This window comes from Condylura cristata, unplaced genomic scaffold (assembly GCF_000260355.1).
Source record: "Condylura cristata isolate star-nosed mole 26May11 unplaced genomic scaffold, ConCri1.0 scaffold00040, whole genome shotgun sequence".
NCBI lineage: Eukaryota > Metazoa > Chordata > Mammalia > Eulipotyphla > Talpidae > Condylura > Condylura cristata.
The window spans coordinates 7,981,817-7,999,120 of NW_004567141.1; the positions used below are offsets into that span (position 1 = coordinate 7,981,817).

The window sequence follows — 17,304 nt, forward strand, 5'->3', positions numbered from 1 at the left end:
CCAAACAGTTAAGATTGAAAAATGGTCCAAGTCCTCCCAGTGGTGCAACAGGTTAGGGCACAGCACTGCAAGTTAGCCATAGCCATTTCAGTGCAAGTTCGATGCCCTGCCTGGGAAGTGATCCACATGGCGCAGCAGGCCTTTCCTGTCTCACCCGCTGCTCCTCTCAACAGTGTACTTCGGTGATCTGCCTGTTCTCCCCTACACTGTGTCCGGTGAATGCTTTCACCATGCCCCCCCAACCCACCACCTCTGGCCTGTACCCCAGTTCTGTATGCATAAATAAGTAAATCTTAAAAAAGAAAAATAGTCCAACCAGGCTTTTATAGGCAGAGGAAAGAAGCAGGTCCGAAAAGCTGGTATTCATTCAGTAGAGAGCATCTAAAGAGGATTCATCAAGCAGTTTCAGAAGAGGATGTAGCAGGCTTCCCCAGACCCTTCTCAGACCTTCTCAAACTTCATGGACATTCACAAAGACCCAGTCATTGTACCCACCCTCAGCCCTGCCTCTGACATCACCTGCAAGGAGCACCATCAGCTTTATAGCAATAACTCAAAAAGAACTGTAACACTCATGTCTCTGACACCATCTCCTGGTGACTGGTGCTGACTGGCACTGCTGATCAGCGGTGACCCACAGTGACCTGACACTTGACTTGTGTCAATGCACTTCTATCCACCGCATGGCCTCCTGGTGCTGTTGATTTGGCACTGTCTTGTTTGGCTGTCCTGCTGGCCTTCAGACTGTGACTGTGGGCTGATGCAGTGTTCCCATGAGTCAGATCCTGGTCCTTTGCCTACCAGTGTGCCACCAGCGCCAGGCACTTATGGAAGGGACAGAGCCATCTCATATGAGCAACATTTGTTTCAGATTACTGGACATTGTAGCTTTAGAAACTCTTTTTCCCAGTTTCCTCTTTTGTTAGTAAATCCCATTGTTATTGCACCCTGAATCTGAGTGGTGTCTTACCCATAGACACTTTAACACTGTTTTACAATCAACTTATTAATCTGCATCTGACAGCCAAGACCTGAGGTTCAGGCCAGAGATGCAGGGGATGAGAGGAGTCACAAGAGACAGAGCGGGGAACAGAGCAGAACAGTTGGCAGAAATACACTGCTGAGGGGAGCAGTGGGCAGAGACAGGAGAGGGCTGCTGTGTCATGTGGGTCAGCTCCCTGGCTGGGGATCTGCAGTTGCTGCTGATAGACTCATAGTGCTGAGACTCAACACCTTGTGCCATCAGGGAGGCTCCAAGATAGCAATATGTTTTATTCTCCTTTGACTCTTTCTTCCCCCCCCAAAGAAATTTCATTTATTGGTATCCATTAGTTTCTGTAAGTATACTGCTTTATCAAATCACTCTTTGTAAACATCCAATATTCATCTTTGTCATTTTGATTTACTTTACCTTCCATTTTGTTGTGCTAGTCATATCATCTTTCCTTGTGGATGACTAGTACTCTGTTTTGGCTATACCACATTTCTTGATCCAAAATCTCTATCACTGGGCACTTTGGTTGTTTGTATAATGTGCTGACTATTATAAATAATGATGCAATAAGCATTATAGAGCATATAATTTTCAGAGTTGATGATTTCACATTCTTCGGTATGACTTCCAAAAGTGGAATTTCTGGGTCATATAGTATTTGCATTTTTAGGTTTTAAAGGTAAACCCTGATTGCATTCCAAAATGACAGCACCAGTTTACAGTTTCACCAAAAATGTACCAAAGCATCTTCAGCATGCTTTCCAGCATCTGTTGTTGGAAATCTTTATAATATGTGCTAGTCTCTCAGATGTGAATGGTATATCATTGTGGTTTTGACCTGCATCTCCTTAATAATGGTGGTGTTGAACATTTTTCCATACATTTATTTTGACTTTCTGGATATTCTGTGTAGTGAATTGTCTATTTATATCTGCTGCCCAATTATTCACTGGGTTGTATGTATTGTAGTTGTTAAATTGAAGGTTTTTGTCTATCTTGAATATTAACCCCTTTTTAGTTATATGATGTGTGAATATTTTCTCCCATTTGTTAGAATTTTTAAAAATATTTTATTTAATTATGTAAAAGTTATTTTGAGGTAATCCCAGTTGTTGAGTTTCCAGAGAAATTTTTGATGTTATGAAATGTATCACCAAAGTTTTCCTATATATATTTTATTGTTTCAGTTTTACATCTAAGTCTTTAGCCCATTTTAAATTTCTTTTTTCTATGGAGTTAGTGCTCCAACTTCATTCTTTTACATATACCTGTCCAGTTTTCCCAGAATTATTTATTAGAGACTCTCCTTTCTCCATTGTATGGTTGAGGCTCCTTTTTCATAAGTTAGGTATTGATATATGCATGGGTTTATTTCTGGGCTTTTTAATGCTGTTCAATTGACCCATGCGTCTTTTTATCCCAATGCCATATTGTTTTAGGCACTGTTGCTATATAGTATAGTTTAAATTCAGATCCATTACTATTCTTTTTTTCCTCAGGATTGCTTTACTCAGGACTATGTTCTGGTCCTATGTAAATGTCAATATGTTTAGTTCTGTTTCCATAAAGAGCATTGTTGATATTTTAATGAGGATTGCATTAAATCTATATATTATTTTTGGTAGAGTAGTCATTTTGACTATATTGATTCTCTCCATTCATGAGCATGGATGTGTTCACATCTATTTATGTATTCTATATCCTTTAATACAGTTTTTGAGGTTTTCATTACATAAATCCTTCACCTTCTTGGTGCAATTAGTTCCTAGGTATTTGATTCTTTTTGATATAATCATAAATAAAATTATTTTCTTAATTTCCTTTTTTCTCATTCATTACTGCTGCAGTATGGCTCAGTTGCTCTCTCTTTCTGGGGCAGATGCCATCTTGATATCACCTTTCATCATCTTCCAAAGATTTCCTCCCATCTCTCCACTGAGTCTTCCTATATCTTGTGTCTTCTTGTTTTATTCTTTCAATTGGAAGGAGCCTCCAACAGTTTCCTGAGAAAATAAATACAATATATTTTTGTATTTTGATTTTGAACATGCCGCTTAGCCATTGATATATTTCTAGTAGTTTTGTTGTGGAATAGCTAGGGATTTTTATATAGGGTACCATATTGTCTGTAAATAATGATCATTTCTCTCTTTTCTATTCTATATTCCTTTTATTTCCTGCTGTGTGGTTACTCTAACTAAAACCTGTAATACTGAATTAAACAGAAGTGGTGAGAATGGGCATTATTGTCTTTTCCCTGATCTTAAAAGGAAAGTTTTCAGTCTTATACCACTAAGTAATACACTAGCTACTGTATGGTTTTTATTATGTTAAGGAAGTTCCTTTATATTCTTGTCTTATTAAGTATTTATCATAATTGGTGCTGTATCTTGCCAAATACTTTATTTGCATCTCTTGTAATTACCAAATATCAAATTACCAAATAATTTTTGTCTTATTTTGTTGCTATATTTCATTGATTGATTTTTTTTTAAGATTTATTTATTTGTTCATACAGAACTGGGGTACAGGTCAGAGGCGGCGAGAGGCTTCACCAGAGACAGAGTGGGGAACAGAACAGGCAGATTGTTGAAGTACACTGCTGAGGGGAGCAGCGGGCAGGTCAGGAGAGGTCTGCCACGCCATGTGGTCACCTCTGGGGCAGGCGGGAATCGAACTCATGCAGAAGCGGCCTTAGCTTTTCAGTGCTGTGCTTTAACCCATTGCGCCACCAGGGAGGGTCCTCATTGATTGATTTATGCATAAATCATCCTTGTATTCCTGGAATAAATGCCACTTTATCACAATGTATGGTTCACCACAATATTTTACTAGGATAAGAGAGAAATTATAAACAAGTAGAGAGTAAGTTCAGAAGGTATCTGCTAACGTTACAAACAGAAAAATATGGAAGGAGAGGAAATCATCAATGAAATAACTTAAGAAAACATCCCAAAACTGAAAGGCATGAAATTTCTCCACACAAGGTGTAGACAATACCCATATCAAGGCACATTATGAAACATCAGAACACAGTTACTGAGGTATCCAATCATTTGATTGCCTGGGACTGGGGAATTCCTTAGGATATGTGACTTTCAATGCTTAAACCAGAATGGCCCTGGGATATTCAGAATGGTTGGTCACCCTAGTCAGACCAAAAAAAAAAAAAAAAAGCTCTACGTTTTACGTTTTACAGAGAAGCCTGCAAAATTCTGAACAAAAATTATTTTTAATCTAGAATTCTAAACACTCTGAACTATTAGTCATACTAACAAGTATTATAGTAAAGTGAGAACATTTCTAGACATGCACAGTCTCAAAGAACTTACTTCCTAAGAACCCCTTCTCAGGAAACTACTGGAGGATGTGTTCCTTCCAAATGAAATAAATTAAGAAGACACAAGATACAGAAAGAAGACCAGTGAAGAGATGGGAAGGGAACCTTTAGAAGATGATGAAAGGTGATCTCAGGATGGCATCTCTACTGAGAGAGCAGCTGAACCATACTGTAGCAGTATGGCCCAAGGAAAAGACTGTCAATACTATGGCCATCTTTTCAATCTGAGGCCCTACCCTTATGCTTTGCTGGGGAGATACATATGTCACTCACAGATATCCTCAATTTTTTCTTGATCTCTAGCAGCAAACTCTGATGGGCAGTAAAACTGGTGGTGAAGTATACAGAGCAGCTCTCTCCTTCTGAGCATACTTCTGCTGCATGGACAGTGTCTAGACCAAATTCAATTTTGTCACACAGAAAGCTCTGTGTTTTCTAAGATTCACTCATGATTTTCTCTCCCAAAAAGGGGGCTTTGTTAATTTCCAGAGGAGCACAAGTCAGACCATGACTGGGAGACTCTTCCACTCACTTCCTCTCAGAGTATCCAAAGGGGATAATTCCCTCTTTGCACTGCTAGGGTATGTTTGCCTTCCATCTTCAAGATTAGGCAGTACATTGCCTTGGAATAGAGACTCAGGTAGTACAAAGAAAAGCATTAGCACAAAATTCAAGATGGATATTGACTAGCAGTTAGAGATAAGGATAAGGAATGGATTCATTAGAGAAAATAAGGAATTTTAAGGTATCATTTTGCTCTTTTTACTAGCCTAGGCAGCAATTCACAAATGTTCAGTTACCATCAGCATCATTATCATCATTGTTTTAGTTTTATTATGAGAGGGAAAATATCAAGGAACCAACTCTCCAAGGTGTTCCCCAAACAGAGCCAAATGTTTGCTCTGATTGGATAATCTTAGTGACCTGCTCTGGGGTGAAGAAAAGGATGTTACTCTCTCATTGGTCAGGGCCCATTTTCCCCCGCCTACCTAACCAGGGTTCTAACCGTAGAAGAAGTAGTTTCTGCAAGTAAGAAAACATGGCAGCATGGTAATAGGGAAGCCCAACAAAATCCTTTTCTGTGGCTTGGGTGTTCAATTGCATTGTATATTCAACTCCCTTGAAAGAACTGGTGTATTTCAACCTAAGTATGTCCTAGAAGTGTGTCCTCAGGAAATAATCAAAAGATGCTGACTGAGCCCTCCCTGGTGGCGCAGCGGGTTAAAGCACTGCACTAAGAAGCTGAAACCACTTCTGCATGAGTTCGATTCCTGCCTGCCCTGGGGGAGATGCACATGGCGAGGCAGACCTCTCCTGACCCGCCCGCTGCTCCCCTCAGCAGTGTACTTCGTCGATTTGCCTGTTCTGCTCCCACTCTGTCTCGGGTGAATCCTCTCACCCTCCGCATCTCTGGCCTGTACCCCAGTTCTGTATGAATAAATAAATAAATATTTAGGAAAAAAAAAAAGATGTTGACCAAAAGTGAGAGGTTGACTGGACTATGGAACAAGAAAGAAGATGACTTTTCCCCCTTTAAAGAGTTCTGTTTTTAGTTACTGATCTGTGGTGGGTTTTGGTGCTATAAGTCTACAGTCGACAGATTGCCTGCAAGCCAGGCCCTGGGCTCTCAGGAACCAGAGCTTCCTGAGATGTGAAAATAGCAGGCTCTGTCAGCAGGAGCTGAGAGCCATATGGAATACAAAAATAACTCAGATTAGTCTTCCCCTCACAGCCAAGTCTGCTGGTAGCCTCCCAAAGATATGGCCACGTGCATTTCCATTCTGGTCACATGCAATTTCTGTACTCAGCTCTAGGGCACCTCACAGTACCCCTCAGACATTAGAGAACAGGGAGGAGCACTGCATAGGAACCAAAGTAGAATGAAATTAGTATATCAGCTTCTGGTTTAGGTGAAGAGGGAGAGGAAGGAGGACCAGAGCATTTGTTGGGCCTAAACAAGATGTCACAGCCAACTTTGAGCTAGCATGGTCCAGAGCCCTACTCTGGGCATATCCTTTCCTCCACTAAGGGTCCTCTGAACATAGGTGAAGGATTTGACCATAGACTGAGAACATCTCCATCAGGAGGTGCACAGGAAGCCTCCTCCTGTGGGAAATGTCTCCTAGAGGTCCCAGCATTCATATTGCCACCCCCCATCCGCCCCCACCAGCTCTAAGCCTTAACTTCAGTTTCTCTGCTAAATTTCTAGACTACATCTATCTTCCATTCAATTATTATCAATTTTCGCTCCAGTTCAGAGTCAGGAACTGGAACCTGAAACTAAGTGCCCAGAGGGAACCAACAGGTAACTTTGTCCACCCTAATTTACATTTTAGGGCTCAGATTTTTTCACCTATGAAGTGGCCGGTTAGGCCCATATGGTCATTTTAAGGAGCAAGTGACTGGAGAACAAAAGACACATGAAACATGGAACTGAATCCATTTATTCCTTAAACTGAAACTTCTGGGGTTCAGAAGCTGTCAGAATCAGGGGGGCACATTACCCATCCAGTACATTTGAAAATGTCCCAAGTTCAACTTCCCATCACAGAGAACACAGGGAAGTCCCTGGTCCTGCAATAGCAGTCCCAAGCAAAGAGGCCCATTTGGCCCCTTCAGTGATGCCCTAGGCTGACTGAAGCTGCAGACATCCTAACTCAAAGTCTGGTCTGGCCTGGACACCATGAGGAAAGCTTTGAATTCAGACCTCTTCTCATAGATTACAGAGGTAAAATTAAATGGAGGCTGAAAGATGGTCTCTGAGGAGACTTATCTAGGCTGAACTGGCCAACTCTTTCTCGTGATAGGGGAAGGAGGCCTCGGGCATATGGGATACATGAGGATACAGGGCTTTGTGACCCCAGATTCTCTCAAAAAAGCTAACCACATCATCCTAGGTCTCTCAGCTCTGCCCTGTGGACACACCTGTTCTGATGGAGAGATGGAACAATATAAGATGCTTATTCTCACTGTCTACTATAAAGTTCATTCCAATACAGGAGTGAAATATTTTTCCTCTGTTTTATTTCACTTAGTATAACACTGTCCAGTTTTATCCATGTTGTTGTTAATATCAAGAGTTCATGTTTCTTTATAACTAAGTATTCCATTGTGAAAATATCTTTTCAATCCACATCCTCTTAATCCATTTCTAGATCACTGGGAACTTGGGTTGTTTCTGTAACTTGGCTACTGTATTGATAAATAGGGTTGCAATGAGCATAAGAGTGCATGTGTATCTTCAAATTAATGTTTTTATATTCTTTGGATAGATAATTAAGAGTGGAATCTACCATATCATATGACAGATCTATTTTGATTATTTCTAGAAACCTCCAATTTGTTTTGCTTGGAGAGTGGACTAGTCAACATTCCCATGGCACCTTTTTCTTCATATTCCTGTCAACACTCACTGTTTCTGATCTTTTTGATATGAGCCTTTCTCATGGGTATGAAGTGGTATAGTATTATAGTTTTGATTTTCATTTCCCTGTTGATAAGTGATGATGAGCTTTTTTCATGTACTTACATATCCATCTATATGTCTTCTTGGAGACATGTCTATTTAACTCTTCTGCCCATTTTTTAATCATTTGGTTGATATCATTTTTTTTATCATTTTCGTATTGAATTTTCTTGTGAGTTGTATGAGTTCTTGTAGATCTTTGATATTAACCCCCTTTTGAATGTGTGTTGTGCAAATACTTTCTCCCATTTAGTAGGGTATATTTTCATTTTCATTTTGATAACAGTTAAAAAGCTTTTTTTTTTTTTTGGCCCCATTTGTTTTTCTTTTATTTCCCTTGCTGTTGCAGTCAAACCCCAAAGGTATCACTGAGGCCAATGGCAGTGTATTTGAGTTTTTTATTCTATATATATTATGATTTCAGGTCTTACATGCAAGTCATATTGAGTTAGCTTTTGTACATTGTGTGGGATAGTGGTCTAGTTTCATTCTTTTGCATGTAGCTGCCCACTTTTCCCAGCATCATTTTTTAAGAGATTTTCCTTTCTCCATTGTATACTCTTAGATCTTTTCTTGAAAATTAACCATCTATAGGGTGAGGATTTATCTCTGGACCTTGCTTTCTATTTTACTGATCTGTGTGTCTCTTTTGTCTTGATGGCTATGGATCTGTATTATAGTTTGAAGTGTGGGAGTGTGACACTCCACTCTTTACAAGCATTGTTTTGGCTATTATTTTTCATTCATGTGTGAAATATGAAAATAAAACAAACATACCAAACTAAACCAACACAATCCCTAGAAATCTGAGTGCAGAATGAGGCTACCAGAGTGGAGGGATGGATACTGGAAAACAAAGAAAAGAAGGGGCCTAATGAACTACAGTGGATGAACATGTACTTCAAGAGGTGTGAACCTATACTCTTAAATCATAAACAGTTGTAAACCTTACCTCAATTTAAAAAATAACTATTTTTTAAAATAAAGGCAAGTATAGGATATTACCACCAAAAAGGACAAGATGAAATTACCAATAATATTAGACCTTTGGGAAATACCATGATTATTAGAATTAAGGAGATATAAACATCCATATACAATAGGAAGCACTAGGGTTCCTATGTGCACTGGCAGCTAGATGACAATTGCACTGGCAGAATTGCCAGTCCAGTTACAATGTACAGTGTACATTGACAATGTACAGTGTAAATGTTGTAGAACTCTGGGATTTATGTGAAGATTTCAGCTTCCAGAGGAAGGCTAACACAGCACATCTTGGTTAATTTTGGCCAGTCTCAACTCTTAGCACAGTAGCAGCTGCCCATCTCCACCTGCCCCACCCCCAGCTTTGTGACAGAGAACCATGAACATGTTCCCAGAGCATGGTTTGTGGGAGCCAGGTGGGACAGTCAGAATCTTATTCTCCAAATATTGGAGATGTGTATCTGGTGCTTCTTGTTGCTTCTGAGCACAGGTGCACATACAGAAGCACACCACCATTTGCATTTCCCACCCGTGGGATTTAAAGGGCCAGAGTCTGAATTTTTTCTTATTTTCTTTTTTTTAATCATTCTTTTTAGGAGTCAGCTATTTAAGGATTAGGACATTCTAATGCAACCACACACAGAGGGTTTTGTTTAAGCTCCTGCATATATACATTCAGCAGATGGCAGAAACCTTAAGTGTATACCTTACATTGATCCCAGCACAGAGGGATCCTATTAAAAATAAGGAAAAAAGGGAAAAAAGGAGAGCTTTCCAAAGTAACCACATTATAAAATTCAAACATCCATTTTTCAACAAAAAAAAAGTCACAAAATCACAAAGTATAAAAAGCAACAGGAACATATAGAGCACTGAGGGGGGAGATGGTCAACAGAAAGATGAGGTAATGGACTTATTTGAAAAGATGGTGAACAGTTAAGAGAAGTATATATGAACAAAATACAAATTCCATTAGGAGATAGAAAATGTAAAAATGAACAAAAAAAAATAAGAAATTTGGAGCAAAACATACAATGGCCAAAATAAAACATCCACTGGATGTATGCAAAAGCAGATTTGTACAGACAGAAGAAATAACCAGAAAATGGGATGATTGTAATTATTGAGTTTGAGGGAGAGAGGAAAATGGAGTCTTTCCTAAAGGGGTCACAGAGACCTTTAAGCAGACCAACAAACATGTGAAAATCCCAGAAGAGAGAGAATATTTGAGAAAATAATGGCTGGAAACCTCCTGAATTTCATGAAAGACAGGAAGGATACAGACATAAATATAAGCAAGAAGTTAAAGAAGATAAACTCAAGGGTACCCACAATGAGACAAATGATAATCAAATTGTCAAAAGACAAAGAACGAATCTTGAAGGCTATAACAGAGTAAAAAGTTACCATATACAAGAAGTCCCCAGTAAAACTGTTGCTACATTTCTCATCAGAAACCTTGGAGGTCAAAGTTAGTAGTTTGATATATTCAAGGTACTGGATTAAAATTATTGTCAACCAAGAATTCTGTGTACAGTGAAACATCTTCGAAAGTGAGTAAGGAATGAAGACATTCCCAAATGGACAAAAGCCAAGCATGACCACTGCCTGAAGAACTGTCATACAAGAAATACTCCAACCAGCTCGCTGACTTCTACCAAACTTCTAAAGAAGAATTAACACCCATCTTTCAATATCTTTTCCCCAAAAATTCAGAAGAGGGAACACTCCCTAACACTTCATTCTCCTGATACAAATGCCAGACAAAAGCACTAAGAAAAGAAATCTATAGGCCAAGAATATCACTTTTGAACACTGATGTGGAAATACTCAGAAAAATACTAATACATATAACTCAGCAGCCTGTTACAAAGATCATATACCATGACTATGAAAGTTTATTCCTGGAATATAGGATGATCCAATATATAAAACTGATTAATGCAATATACCGCATTAACAAAAAAGAGAAAGTCACATGGTCATTTCAATTGTGACAGAAAAAGCCAACATCCTTTAATGATAAAAAAACAAAGCAGGAATAGATGGAAATAATAAGATAATAAGCAATTGTAAGATCCATCTTTGAAAAATCTACAGCTCACATGATACTCCCTGTTGAAAAAACTGAGAACTTTCCCTCTCGATTAAGGAATAGCATAAAGAGTCCATTTTTGCCACTTGTCATCATTATCATACAAACCAGATCAAGCTCAAGAAATAAAAGACATCCAAGTAAGAAAGGAAAAAGTAAAATTAGCTCTTTGCAAATAAACAACATGATCTTATATGTTAAAAGCCCTAACAGTTCCACACAAAAAAATCACTAACTCAGAAAAGTATGAGAATACAAAATGAACCTCAAGAAATGAACACCCCAAAAGGGAAGTTGAGAAAACAATTCCACTTATACAGCATGATAATGAATAAACTTAGCAACTTATACTTAGGTAAAGAATTTATAAACTGAAAAAGTGTTATTGAAAGAAAATACAAGCACATGGAAAAACATCCCTTGTCCATGGACTTTGTAAAATTGTTAATATAAGTACTATCCAAGTAATCCAGAAATTTAATACATAATAACTCCAATGTTTTCTTTTTACAGAAATAGAAAAATCATATGAAATTGATGTATGAAAAAGTTCTAGCACTGGGTAGTGGTGATGGCTGTGTAACAGTATAGATGTACTTAATGTACTAAGTGTATCCTTAAAAATAGTTAAAAGGGCTGCACCCCCATGTTTTTTGCTGCTTTATTTACAATAGGAAAGCTATATAATCAACCAAAATGCCCAAAAGTAGATGACTGGATTAAAAAGATGTGGTACATATACACAATGGAATATTACTGAGCAACCAAAAAAATAAATCAATAAACACATGCCTTTTGCAGCAACATGGTTGGAGCCAAACAGGATCATGCTTAGTGAAATAAGCCAGAAAGAAAAAGAAAACTACTGGATGGTTTCACTCATAGCAGGACTATAAAGGACGGGGGGGGGGAATAATAATAATAAAAATGAACAACTATATACCAGAGACATTTTACAGGGGTGGAGTGGGGAATAGGATCAAAAATGGGATGTAGGGGGGAAGTGTGCTGGACTATGGTGATGGCACATGGGTGATTTGGTGATGGGAAGCCACAGGGATTACAACTGAGATGGGAAAAGGCACAACACGATGGGTAAATAATTATATTAAAATAAATAATAGTTAGAAGGGTAAATATTATGGCATGGGTATTTTATCACAATTTTTTAATATAACAGGAGGAAGGAGAAATGATGGGGTGAGTTGATGTAAATGTGTAACCTTCTGATAACACTGGCAGAAGCCCTGATGTGGACCTGGAAACCTTCAGGCTGCATGTCAGGGATAATCCTCAGCAGTTACAAGAGCAGGTTTTAGAAGCTCCAGCCAAGGGCTAGATGAACACAGCATGGGGCCATCAGGCCACAGGCAGCTTAGAAACACTGTTGAACAGCAAGAGTCTGCTTGTCAAGTCTTATTGGCACAAGCTTTGTGAGCAGTTGCAATTAACACCTGTCTCGTGGGGCCAGGCCCTGGGGGATGGTGAGTGCTGGCGGGCAGGGTGGCAGGGTGGCCCTCTCTTCCTGGTGGCAGCACTGTGCTTGGGTCCTTTGTGTATTCATCTCCTTGGTCCCCTCCCATCCTCGGCTGGAGAACACCCTCATCAGAGCTCAGAGGAGTCCCTCTGGAAGCATCTTTGCCTCTATCCCTTCAACTAGGTTGGACCCAATGTCCACCTAGGAAAGATACCTGAGAGAACATCTTTCTCATCCCCAGACATGCTGCTCTGTCCAACCACAGCTTTTTATTCTTAATTCAGTACATTTTCTTTTTTTTTTTTTTTTTTACAGATTTTTAATGCCAACCACAAGCACTGGGAGTTGTGACAACAGAATGGGAGTTGTAAGTGGGCCACCTGGAAGCTAGTGGTGTTGTTTCTAAATGTAGCTTTTTAAAAATAAATTTAATTTCCACTCTTAAAATCAGAATACAGAGCCCTCCCTAGTGGCGCATAGGGTTAAAGCACAGTTCTACCAAACTAGCCTTCAGCACAAGTTCTATCCCCAGCCAGGGGGGTGACCCACGTGGTTTAGCAGGCCTCTCCTGTCTCACCCGCTGCTCCCCTCAGCAGTGTACTTCACCAGTTGGCCTGTTCTGCTCCCCACTGTCTCTGGTGAATCCTCTCACTACCCCTGCATCTCTGGCCTGTACCCACTTCTGTATGCATAAATAAATAGATATTTTTAAAAAATCAGAAGACAAATTAAAAAGTCAAGAGTGCTGGCATCTATGAAACCTGTAAGGTTAGAGAATGTGGTCACCCCAGGAGCCCAGTGGGGCTATGGCTTCTGATACCCACAGCTCTGGCCACTTTCTCCCAACCTGGCAGTGAAGAGGAAGCACAGGGGCTGAGAGCCCCTTACCCAGTGTTTTTATATTGTCAGGTGAAGAGTAAAGTTAAATATTTTTGGTAATCATACCTCCTCAAAAATTAGGGAATGTAAGAAAGAACACCCTTTAAAAGACCTGAATGAAAGAACTGAAACCATAAAAGATACAGAAGAAAACAGAGGCAAAACACTTTGTGACATAAACTTCAGAAATATCCTTGTGGATTCATCCCCAGTAGCGAGAAGCACAAAGGAGAATATAAACAACTAGGACTATGGTAAACTAAAAAATTTTATGCCATGAAAAGGACAGTAACCCAAATGAAGAGACACCCCACTGAATGGAAGAAGGTATCTGCACACCACACATCTGAGAAGGGGCCTCTATTAATGATCTACAAAGAGCTCATCAACTAAACAAAAAGAAAACAAATATCCGAATTTTAAAAATGGACAGAAGAGCTAAGCAAGCACTTCTTCAAAGAAGATATGCAGATGGCCAGCCGACACATGAAGAATTATTCACCCCCCCCTTTCCATCAGGGAAATGCAAATTAAAACAACAATGAGCTACCACCTCACACCTGTGAGAATAGAATAGCCCATATTAAAAACAAACAAACAAAAAATGAAACCAGAAACAAATGCTGGTGAGGGTGTGGAGGAAAAGGAGCCTTCTAACACTGCTGGCGGGAATGCCAACGGGCCCAGCCCCTGTGGGAAGCTGTGTGGAGGGTGCTCAAAAGACTAAACACAGATCTGCCATACAACACAGCAGTTCCATTCAGTCTGCCCAAAGGTCACAAAAGCACTCATTTGAAAGGAAACCTGCACTCCTATGGTCACTGCAGCATTATTTACAGTGACCAAGATAAGGAAACCACCAGGTGTCCCACGATGGAATGGATGGAGACAGGGTGTATGTACATACTGGAATACCTGTCAGCAATCAACATAAAAGAAAGTCATGCCATTTGCAGCAAAATGGATGGAGTTGGAAGGGATTACACTATGCAAAATGAATCTGTAGGAAGATAAATACTGGATGGCCTCATTTACATGTGGAATATAGAAAAACCAAACAAGGGTCAAAATCAAACTTTGATATCAACCCTGGAAAGCTGACCATACGCCTGAGGCAGAGGGGAAGGGGAGGAGGCACAGGGAGGAGAAGAGCACAGAGGACTGTGGTGGAGGACTGTGAGGGTTGTGACCACCTCTGGGGAGAAATCCTATTCGGTAAAAATTAACAAGAGTGTAAAACAATGGCACTTCACATATGCATCAGTCAATCAATCAATTACCCTCTACGTCTGTACCTTTCTTAGAATCCCGAGCGATCATACACCTATCCTTGCAGGCATCTTCCCATCTCTCATACAGGCAAGGGAGTTAGGTATAGACCTGTGGTCCCAGGAACTTGAAGGTAGGGGACCTTCCCGCAGGGGAGAATAGCCCAGGTGGTAGTTCAGAGTTGGAGAAGTGTTTGGAGACTACCTGGCTACCACCAAGAGCAAAGCATGGGGGGCAGAAGGGAAGCTGAACCCCTGAGCATCCTATTCACAAAGAGCCTGGCATGCCAGACAGAGTCATCACCTGAGGGAAGCTCAACTCAAATAGGCTCATGCAAAGGAGACAACCACAGAGCAGCTCCAGGCACAGCAGGGTCATGTGCCACTTGCTGAGGAATGCACCACCAAGATCCTGACTGTGCCCATTCCGCCAGCTGGAGACCTCAGGGGAGAGAGAGCTTCTAGGTGCTACAAAAGTTCTGGGATTGCTCCTAAGTCTACCAGTTTAGATCAGGCCCATCCCTGAACCAATTTCACAGGCAGGGGAAAGAAGAATGTGCTGATGGTCGTGGCTTTATCAAAGCTTTCTTTGGGGGATAGAAGTTGGAAGGAGAGAAAATTTGAAAAGGTTCAAATTACTTGAACTGAGGGCGGGAGAAGACATAGGTGCTGGAAGATGCTGTGCTGGGGGGTGGGGATCCCTAACATCTTTCCCAGGAAGTGGTCACCCAGTCCGCACAGGCAAAGAGCGTGTGGTAGCTGACACCTGCCCCGAATGCTTCTTGTCTTTGCAGGCAGGCATGCCCCGGACACTGAGCACCTCCGACATGGTTACCCCAGGCAGCCTCAGTCCACCCCCCACCAAGTCCATGGAGGGTGAACAAGCTGGACAGCCTCTCCTGGACGGAGCTCCATCCTCAGCCTCCCTGGACACCCTGATCCAGCAGCTGGTGCCCACAGCTGACTACTACCCTGAGGTGTGTGGCCCACCCAGTGGGAAGGAGGGGCGGTAGGGGGAAGCAGTAGGGCTAGAAATGATATTGGGCCTGATGGGCAGGATGAGCTGGAAGGAAAGAAAGTGCACTTCATGGGTGCACGCCACCTTTCTCCCCTGTCCCCCCAGAAAGCCTACATCTTCACCTTCCTGCTGAGCGCGCGCCTCTTCATCGAGCCAGGGGAGCTCCTGGCCCGAGTCTGCCACCTGTGCATCGAGCAGCAGCAGCTGGACAAGCCGGTGCTGGACACGGTGAGGGGCAGGGCAGGGGCCTTGGAGTGCGCACGGCCCTGAAGAGCACTCCGAGTGAGTTGCCTCTTAGGAAGGCGCCATTGCCCCTCAGGGGATTCCCTTCTGAGGCCCAGGGGAAGAGGGAGAACCTTCAAGGGAGCTGCTCTTCGGTAGCCTGTAGGCGCCCCTGAGTCTCAGAGCCAGGGGTTCCCCAGGGTTCCCCAGGGTTCCCCGGGAGTCGCGGTTCTGCCGCCTGTGGGCTGAACGCACAGTGGAGCCGCCTTGTGCTCACACTCACCCTCGCCCAGACCCGGGGTCTGCGGACACCCCGCCTTCTGTGTCTGCCCCGCCCTCCTCCTTCCCTGGGGCTGCGCTGTTTATCTGTGTGGGCTGCGCTGCCCCAGTGGAGGAAAGCCAGCTCCCGCGGCTGACCTAGGCACAGGACCTGCCTCTCTACTGCCCAGTGTCAGTGTGCGCGTCGGAAACGCAAATGGCACTGCTAAAACGCAGACTCTCTCCCACTGACCTTCCACTCCATCGTCTTTCTTTTTTAGCTTATAGATCATCTCATTATTATCTGTCAGTTGATTAATTAGTCAATGTAGAATTGATTTTTCGAAAGAAAAACGTGTCCATTACCTCAAAGTAAAATATTTTTGTTCTGTGTCTCCCATCTCTGTTCACTCCTTTCATTTGTTCCTTTCTCTGTCGTGTTACATATTTATGATCCATGCATGGTATTTATGAGTTTTCTGCTTTTTTCTACTCATTCAATTTTTTGTTACTGAATTATATTATATGATGAATACATTTTCATTACGATAAAATGAAATGACTTCAAATCATGATTGAATTTTGTTCTCAGCAAAATAACACCTTTCAACTGGAATCGTTTTTTTTTGTTGTTGTTGTTGTTTTCACATATAGTACTTTATTCATTCTTCCTATTTCCATTTTATTTTTAAAAGTTTATTTTCTTGCACCACTACTGATTCTGTATAGCAGTTGATGTCTGCCTGCAATGTAGTCCCCACCACAGCACCCGTGAGCCATCCCACAGGCCGGTACCTCCGCTCCATTCTGCCCCCTGTGCCAGCCTCACCGCCCAGGCAGGTTCTCCCTACACAGTGACAGGTAGCCTCCATGTTCCAGGTCCAGGTCCATGTCCACTCTTCCCAATCCCCCAGGAAAGCCATTTTCAGTAAGTCCCAGTAAAGTCACCATCTCACTGGCTTCGTTCAGTCCTCAAGCCCAGCTGGGAGCCTTCGCTGTGGTGATGGGGGTATTGATTAGCCAGTGCTGATGGGGAGTCCCACCCCTGAAGCCTGGGGGCTGGAGAGGGAGACCCCATAGGGAAAACTGTGTATTGTCACCACACAAAGGAAAATGGGGTCCTGCGGGGCAAAAACAAGAGATGATCTGGCACTAAATGTGTCCGTCCCCCTCTGCTCTGATTGGTCACAATCCCTTGCCTGTCCCCTCTGTCCTGCGGGGCAAAAACAAGAGATGATCTGGCACTAAATGTGTCCGTCCCCCTCTGCTCTGATTGGTCACAATCCCTTGCCTGTCCCCTCTG

General features: G+C 41.8%; 1 protein-coding gene across 1 annotated transcript in view; it reads left to right on the top strand.

The window, feature by feature from the left end:
- The window catches only part of RASGEF1C (RasGEF domain family, member 1C), a 99,663-nt gene that overhangs the window by 46,891 nt on the left and 35,468 nt on the right, over positions 1–17,304 (top strand). Inside the window, exons 2-3 of the mRNA XM_012733271.1 lie at positions 15,298–15,480; positions 15,627–15,749. Coding sequence (XP_012588725.1) covers positions 15,304–15,480; positions 15,627–15,749 — 300 coding nt within the window. The 5' untranslated portion in view covers positions 15,298–15,303. The remainder of the gene's footprint in view (positions 1–15,297; positions 15,481–15,626; positions 15,750–17,304) is intronic.